Genomic DNA, 9320 nt, shown 5'->3' on the forward strand with positions numbered 1-9320 from the left:
GAGCGCGCTGCAAGCGCTGAAATTGACTCGCTGGAAGCAAATGATACGTGGGAGTTGGTTCCACGAACTCAGGAGATGCGACCACTCCATACCAAGTGGGTCTTCAAAACGAAGACGGATGCCGATGGTAACATCGAGCGTTACAAGGCACGCATGGTAGCGTGTGGCAACGAGCAGTCGTTTGCCAAGGACTATACCCTGACTTTTGCCGCAGTAATGGATATGACGACCGGGAAAGTCATTTTGGCACTGGCTCAGATATGGGAAGTTCCAGCAAGACACGGAGACGTACCTAATGCGTACGCGAAGGCGTCTACGGAGCCGGACCTCAATATCTATTTGTACGTCCCGCAGGGAATGCAAATTAGCAAAGAAGAAACTCAGCGACTTGGTGTTGAAACCGCAGGTCAAGTGGTTCTTCAGCTCAAGAGAAGTCTATATGGGCTAAAGCAAGCCGGGAGACTATGGTCTCAGCTTCTACACTCAGAGCTACTTCGAGTTGGATTTGTGCAGTGTGTGAGCGACTCGTGCCTTTACTTTAAAGTAAATGGTGACGATAGAACGGTCGTGGGGTATATGTCGACGATTTGCTGATTACAGGGACGTCTGAGGGGCGAGTGGAAGAAGCATTTGATCTCCTTGTAACGCTGCAGATAAAGAATCTGGGTGCTGTCAGCAAATTTCTGGGCATGAGAATCAGTTGCTCGGATGAGTGTGGATACGAAATTGATCAAGAAGCTACTATCATCGAGATGCTGATAAAGTTTGGATTACAAGATGCGCACTCGGTGATGACGCCAATTGGACTTGATCACGACAATAATACGCACGAGGTGGATACACTACTACCTAAAGAGGGCGTGGTTGGATCTGCATCGGTGCAGAATTTCCAGTCGATTGTTGGATCGCTTTTATGGCTGGCTCGCTGTACGCGTCCGGATGTAGCATATGCCGTACATCGAGCAACTCGGCGAGCTCATGCGCCGACGACGAGCGATTGGCAGCTAGCCAAACGAATTGCTAGATACCTAAAGGGTACTAAAGATGTCAAGCTTCGCTTAGGACGACGAAAAGGTACAGAAAGATCGATTGTACAACTCACTAGCACAAGTGATGCAGACTTCGCCGGTGATAAGAGCGATAGGAAGTCAGTGAGCGGTGCTATATTTCGTGTGGACGGTATGATGGTGGGTTGGACCTGTCGGAAGCAGACAACCGTCTCACTGTCAACAATGGAAGCTGAATTCACGTCTGCATCGCATGCTGGACAAGAACTACTAGGCCTACGTGAGTTTTAATCCGAGTTGGATTTTCTCGTGAAGTTACCCATGACAATGGAAATGGATAACAAAGCGGCCATCCGGCAGATGGAAAATGAAGAGAGCTCGGCACGCGCCAAGCATATTGATATCAAGCTCAAGTTTATTAAGGACTACGCTAAGAAGGGAATTATAAAACCCAGCTTTGTGTCAACTAAGGCGATGACAGCAGACATACTGACGAAGGCATTTAGCGCCACTCGCCTGCGGGCACTAATGGAGATGTGCTCATTGTACCGCAGCAAGATGGACTAAAACAAGGCGTGTAATCAGAAACACACGGCACCGTGAGGAAGGAGTGTTGGAAGGCGATGCTGCAGCGGAGTTTCTAGGACTCGCAAGGAGTTTCGAAACGTCTTTTATTGTAATGGTCACGGAGCGGTGGTTACGGCGAAAGATGCAACGATCCAAGGTCGAGAGGTTTCAAGAAGTATGAGGTGCAAGTAACGCACGATGGACAGGTAATTCTGACAAGAAGAGAGTTAAGGCTTACACGCATAATATATACACTTTGTCTTTTGCAAAATAGCACCCATGGAAATTCAATCTGACATTCAACACCAAAAGTTAATATATCTAGTTCGTTCGTAACGATCTTCTGCCTTTAACTATGTAAAGCGTCTGCTTAATTGTGTCTCGTAACGAACTTTTAATAAGAAAAAAACAGAACTTATTTCGTGTAGTCTGAATAAAACACGTAAAGTTGTGGTACGTTGTTAGACAGCATACATTTATTTCTTCGTACGTGCTTTGTGATTTGAGGCTGCTGACTTCACAAATACTGCTTCTACAAGCAATTGCGCCAAGTAATTATTGCTTTCAACCAGATGCGTGTATACAAAAATCGAACCTTTTGATGATTTAGTGACGGTTAAGATTTAAGATTTTAATCGTGTCACAATTATTCATTTCGAATTCGCGTAAAGCGATTGGTAAAGCTGACTCAATCAGACCATTACAACTATGTATAGATTTTGCCTTATTGGTCTGTTAAAAATCTGCTTGGTCTCGGAAGGGATTCGCTAAACTTATACGTCTCGTGTCAAAATTGCAAGCTAATAAAATTAAAAAATGTTTTTTAAATAGGTCGATTTCGTACATGAATAAACTTACTTTCTAACACCATAGTTACATAAAACAATCGATGAAACTTGTGCATTCCGATGCCGAGCAGCTACGCAATCTCGTGGCGTTCTGGGTGCTTGGATTCATCAACAACATCGGCTACGTGATCATGATTGCAGGTGCCCAGGAAATTGCATCCGGCGGTGTGGGTCTTGTCTATTTTTTTGATATTGTTCCAGCGCTCCTCGTCAAGCTCTCTGGTCCGTATTGGTTCCACCTCGTGTCGTATCGTCACCGCACACTCGTGGGGGCCTTGTGGATGTTACTCAGTTTTCTAGTAGTGGCCAATGGCAAAGATTCCCTTTGGCTACAGCTTGTAGGAGTAGCCTTCTCCGGTTTGCAATCGGGTATGATGGAAGCGAGTTTCCTAGCCCTGTCCTCCCTCTATGCAAGACCCGTACACTGCTTGACGTGCTGGTCGAGTGGCACGGGACTCGCTGGAGTTGGTGGGTACGCATGGATTGCAGTCTTTCATCTATGGGGCAATTTAAGCTTCCAGACTACCATTGAACTCGCTAGCATTTTCCCAATACTCTACGTATTTGTCTTTCTCGTCGTCCTCGATACGTCCAAGCTCCCATCACGAACGTATAGCTACATGCCTCTTCCGAATGGCTGCTCTCACAACTTGGCGCCAATAAAATATATTGTACCACCACCAAATGAAAAACAGATGGAAAAAGAAAATGTGCCGAAAGAGAGTGCATGCGATGCGTCGACACTGCAGCTAAAGGATAAACTGGCGTTTCTAAAGATGCTTGGACCGTATATGATCCCATTGACAACTGTCTATTTCGCGGAATATACCATGCAGACGGGTGTCTGGTCCGCTATCGGGTTTCCAGTTCAGAGTAAAGTGGCCCGTGCGAGGTTTTACTCGTCTGCCGGACTAACGTACCAAGCTGGAGTGTTTCTATCGAGATCGTCGGGGGTACTCTATCAAGCGACACGACCGATATTGTATGTAATGCCAGTATTGCAAGTCTTGTTATTGGCGCTCTTTACATTTGTAGCGATCACACATTGGTGGTACAATTGGAGCTTGCTAATTGGGTGTTTTATTGTTGGATTGCTTGGAGGGGGCGTGTATGTGAATGCATTTACATTATTGTCAAAAGAAATTTCTCCGACTCGTGTGGAATTTGCACTCGCAGCGGCCTCTGTCAGTGACACGGTCGGGATCATGCTTGCAGATTGCGTGGGTTTGTTTCTCCAAGGTTGCTTGTATTCGATTAACTCGTTGCCTGGGGCGGCGATCAATGTTACGTGCTGATTAAAAGCATTGCAACTTTTGAAAAGCTGCCAGGATTGCATCAAACTTTAAAATCTTGTCAGAAAATGGTACCTTTTTTTAAATAGTCCCTATTGTATTTTAGATAGTTTCGATTATATCAGTTGACGAAAACGGCAAATAAAAAGAAACATGTAATGGTGTGCCGTTACATAAGTCTTATTTTCTATAAAATAATATTATTTCCTATGAGAGGAAATAAATAAAGAAGTATAAAATTATTATTGTTATTAATTTTAACAAATAATTCCAAACTGGATTATTTTGACATTAGCTCTATTGTTTTGTTGGTTTAAGTCTAAAACAACCCCGCCAATCGTTATAAGACACGATTGTGCGGTGCACAAGGAGACGCCATACTTAGTTAGTTATTATAACAATAATTTTTCTCGTAGATAGAAAATCGTTACGTTGGAACTATAAATATTAATGCAGTTTTACTTCTCCATAATTCTAATCCTTTGACTTACTTTAAGCAGGTAAAGCCTTTTAGCTACTTAGAAACATTTCTCTGTACATTTGTGTATGTGAAGTTTCGAGGCACCTCAACTACACTGTAATCAGCGTAAGGTTTAACAGTACTTAACAGTACAAGCGAAAGGTGCCCCGTTAAACCTGGTAGCACTTCGCAGTCCGTTCAGCGACCTACGCGCATTCCATCCAACATGGACATGTTGGATGAAGAAGGAGGGAGCTTTGCAGCCACTCAGAAAGGTTATTACGCCACGCGTGTGGGTTTACTCATTTGAGTGACGTCGAATGGAGAGCGATCTAACGAATGCTTTTAATTTTGGCGGGTCAGCCCCTTGGCGCCATGCTGTACACTCTGGGAAGAGATGAACAGCATGCGGCCATAGCCGAGTTCATACGGCAAGAATTCCGCGCGGCCCGAGAGAAAGTAGCCTTACTTCACCTGCAAGGTTCTCAATACGCGGAGGTGTTCAGAGAACAGCGTCCTCAACAATAGAAAATGTTGAGACAGCAGTATGTAAATGCTGCTAGAGGGCCGACACTTCCAAGTCGACCCGAAAGCTTGAAGATAGAAATCTCTAAGATTAAGGCAGTCGAAGGCGACTCCCTTTGAGGTGGCTCATCGAGCTAGACGATGTCATTGAAGCTCGTCGTATCAGTGATGATGTGACAAAAGTGAAATCTGGCATGTCCAACTTTGTTGGACGTGCCAAATCTTGGGCCTTGGGGCTCCACCTTCACGACCCATAAGTCTTTTGGTTGTATGAGGTCTTTAAAACCCGGCTCAGACAAACATTTGAGCCGCCTCGTGCCGAATTCAGGGCTTGGGCTGAGCTCCTGGGTTTGAAGCAGAGCAAGCGTGCCATTCACGCTTATGCCAAACATACGCGATTTGTATCGTTAGCCATCAAATAGATTTTGAACAAACACAGGTAACTGTGTATATTAAAGGTCTTGCAGACAGACCTGTTAAGACCCACCTGTTCCGGCTTGAATTAGAGTCGCTTGAGGAAGCGATCTCTATAGCAGAACAAAAGGACTTCAGCCTGAAAGAGGCTTATGTCCACTCAGGTGCATATCGTCCACCGAGACGACAAGAAAACGGAGGTCCAGAACCCATGGATCTCTCGTATGTAGAGAGCGAGAAACCTCGCGCTTCAAGTTTCAAACGGTCACAGAAATGTAATCGTTGCTAAAAGACGGACCACTGCGCCTATGAGTGTAGTGCCCCAGCACGGCCAGTGCCCAAAAGCACTGAGCGAAAAGACCGACCTCTCGCTAGGAACAGCGTAGTTCGCGGATCCGACGCTGTTGCGAAATCGCAACGGCGAGGCGGATCGTCAAACAACGGTCGGGGTCTGTAGGTGCGGAGCGCCCTACTGACCCAGCAATGTCAAAGAATTTGCAGGTCTTTTGACGAAAGTTGCTCCTCACACACAAACATTGACTTAAGTGGCAACTTAATAAACGTTAAAAGGTAACTACGCAGATCACGAAGAACCGAAACGGTTCTTACGTGATCAGTGGCAAAGTCAAGCAGATCTGCGTATTGTCACAGATGACAACTATGTAGCCGATATTTGGTCGGCAATAGTATTTCCTGAGAACAAACGGGTTTTCAGCATTTCATCGATCAACGTAAGTGTCCTGGATGAGAAGACTCGGATTGAACGTTTTACGTCCCAATCCTGGGAGTCTTTGAAGACAAACCTTTTATATAAGGAGTTAACAAAATTAAGGATGTCTTTCCTGATTCAGTACCTTGCCAGTTGCCTAAGGATAAAGGCATTCGACACGAAATCGACCTTATTCTAGGTTCGAAGTACTGTGTCATGAAGCGATGGCGTGAACAAGTAATAGCGATCGCCAAATTCTTTGCCAAACGCTTAGCAGCGGACCATGTGAGGGAATCAACACATAGCTCTCCGACCTTTTGTGTGCGTAAAGCAACACGAGGATGACGGGTTATGCATGCATTCAATAAACCGAACGCTGCAAATGTACCAGCTCAAACGCAGATACAACGAAAAGACGTAATCATTGATGGTATGTCAAAGAGTACTATCTTTTCGTCAATGATCTGGCGGATGGGTTGTATCAGATCCTAATTCGCGAAAAGATATTCCGTTTATAGCAGTAAGCACCCCAAGCGGTATGATGTGGGAGGGGCTAGTCATGCCACAGGGACTTAATGCTCATGCGACATTTAACAGATGTGTAACCAATATGTTAAGATAAGTGCGGGATTTTGCACGAGCTAATTTGATGACGTCTTCGTTCATACAGAGCCATGAATGGGAAGTTGGATGTTGAATCCAATCGTATCCACGGTCGAAAGGTTGTTACACTTATGCGTAAGCACAAGTTGTGTGCAAATGTCAAGAAGTCTAAGTTCGCTGCAAGCGTGCGTCGTGGGTACGCCCGAATTTAGAAAAGAATCAAGACGATCACCGGACTGCCAACACTCTGCCGGAAGTGGTAGAGGTTGGAGAGGTGCACGGGATGAAGGGCTAGGCTTCACCCGTTGCCGATTGGCCTGTGCCAGTCGACTTAGATAGTTTCTTGGTTTAGCGGCATACCTGCACAAGTACTCACGCAAATTTTGCCGAAATGACAGTACATATTTCTTCTTAGTTGGAGGAAATTGTTAAGGGGTTATGGAACGCTGATTGTCAGCGTTGCTTCGAGGGTATCTAGAAAAGCTTGATGCAATCGCCAATCCTGGCGATTGCGGACCAAGACCGACCTTTTCTTGTGGTCTGGGTGTGACGCCAGCTATTTTGCAATTGTCTGTGCGTTAGTGCAATACGACACAGACGGGGCAGAGCGGTGTTCGTGAAGTTTATGGATGTTCCTTACCTTCACTGTAATAAGTGTATGATAGTTGGTACTGAGGCAGTGCTAGCGAAAGGTGCCCCGCCACTGTGGTGAATGGAACTCCTGCAATTGCCAGGTCTATGGTGCAAAAGAACGTGGTTTTGAGCACAGCGGAATGTGTTGCTTTATATCTATGCCAACTAGAAGTGTTGGGAGCTAAAAGTCTTTCTACAAGAATTAAAGATTACAGTAGTGTAGGCGGGCGCTTCTATAGCAGCCACGCTCTACTATGAACACACCTTCAAGCACAGTGAGAAAGCAGTGTGACCGTTTTCTCTCACGTGTATTGCGGTAGTTGGTGGGCGCCTAAACGACCTCACTCAACGAGCTAGGTACCTTAGGACATGCGTCGTCACGGAAGCGGTTGTCCGGCTTCACACGCGCACATGTTATGTAAGAAGTAGTTTTAAGACTGAATTATATTTGTTTAAGTTAAAGATCTATCAATAGATGCTATCTCTACCCCTACATTGCGAGCGTAATATTCAGAATAGCCTGGATTGCGGATGACGCTAGCCGTCATCCCTTCCAATGTGAATACACCTATGTGCATCACATACTTAAAGGTAGATCTCTTTGTGCACCACGCCCAGTGGCAGGTCTAAATACTTCACATGAAGTAATTGACCATCCCGTTAAGTACACACAGTGTACTTAATGGTTTGTGTAACATAGGGCAACTTTAGCCTGTAATACCCTCCCCCCTCTTCAAGGACAAATTTACATTCTGTAAAATCGTCAGCGGGAGGATCGAGGGACAGCGAGCTGCTCACTCGCCGCTTTAGTCCTCTCAACCAATCTCGGCGACCAGTGTGTACATATTTAGTGCGACATCACACGGCGCCCGACATGCCAAAAAGAGAGGCAAAGCTAATGGGTCTTACCCACACAACCACGCACGAAGGCGCACGCGCAGCGATAAAACTTCGCAGTCGCCTAGTGTCACAGACACAACGCCGACAGCTACTGCTGATGCTTCGGCGCTATTAATTAGACTTAACGATCCCTCCCGCTTTCGCAGAGAGGATGTAGACCCGTCGCTCATTGTTGACTACACCGCTGCCATCACCTCATAGTAGTGATGAGCTCAGCGTCTAATGGGGAGGATGATGGCGCTATATTGCCCATCCAAACAAACTTCACCCTATGCTCGTAACATGGAGACGCCCAATTTTGCGAAGGCAAACTTGCCTTACGTCAACGAGGCAACTGTCTCGACGTTTGGGCTAGCTAATGCAGTGACCATTCATGACAGCAGTTGCAGCTGCTTATCAGTTGGGTATAACACCACCATCTGTCGCTCAGATCATCATGTACAATGGGTCTGAAGCGGAAGAGCATGAGCGTAAAGCCCCACTGCCGGCATGTGAAAGTGTCCTGTCGGAGTAACAATCCAGTCGTATGAACGCGGCTATATGACTGGCGGCATGCCACCGATGCCATCTCCATCCGAAAGGCTTTATTCGGATTAAACTAGTGCGTCGCTTCTAGGGCGCGCTACTATAGACGCACATAACCATTATGACATCTACGCTTAAAACTGGATACGCTTGAAGAAGCAATATCCGTCGAAATGCTCAGGGAATCACTTGGCCGTGTCCCCGATCCCGATAATGTTGCATTCAAATGAATCAACCGACCAATACGAAGCGGAATTTCTGCGCCGCTTTCAGCCACATTCCGATGTGACAAACAACGGTCGCAGCGAGTTAACTTCGCTCGCTTGCGCGTGAAAATCATGGTTGGTACTTTACCCTCAATTTCTTCTCATCACGCCGCTTCAGCTAGTCCATTATAAACTAGCGGAGCTACAACTTGTGCTATTCTCATAGGCAGATACCAGTGCCGGGACGTCGAAGTGCAGGGCATCGACCAATTCCCAAGAATCGAACACATAAGATATCCTCTAAATTGGACGAGGATCTAAAAACTTGTGCTTCACGGAGCGGTGGGCAAGCAACCTTCCAACAAGGAAGCATTATTTTTCAGTGCGGGCGTCGCCCGTTAGGAGCGGCAATCTCGCCCACCTACTCGCGACCATATCTCGCTTCCGTTCTCTCGTAAGCGCTGAGCGCTGCTAAACAACGGATCGGGGATCTCGAAAGTAAAGTCTCGCGACTGACTTCGGATCTTCACGATGCCCGCTCGAGGAATACCAGGGTTATGAAAGGCTGAAACTGCGGCTGTACTTTTTAATGAAGCAGGTTAAGAGAGACTATACATCTAGCCCCCCCCCC

The 9320-nt window shown here is 46.2% G+C and overlaps 1 protein-coding gene across 1 annotated transcript; it reads left to right on the top strand.

Annotated features, from left to right (window-relative positions):
• Nucleotides 1–2463: 2463 nt before the first annotated feature.
• CCR75_000899 (uncharacterized protein) lies at nt 2464–3717 on the top strand (the record flags this gene model as incomplete). The annotated part of the gene is made up of 1 exon (XM_067959004.1): nt 2464–3717. The coding sequence occupies one exon, from the start codon at nt 2464–2466 to the stop codon at nt 3715–3717; it is 1254 nt and encodes a 417-aa protein (XP_067819531.1).
• Nucleotides 3718–9320: the final 5603 nt, after the last annotated feature.

Source organism: Bremia lactucae, linkage group LG9 (genome assembly GCF_004359215.1).
Source record: "Bremia lactucae strain SF5 linkage group LG9, whole genome shotgun sequence".
Lineage (NCBI taxonomy): Eukaryota > Oomycota > Peronosporomycetes > Peronosporales > Peronosporaceae > Bremia > Bremia lactucae.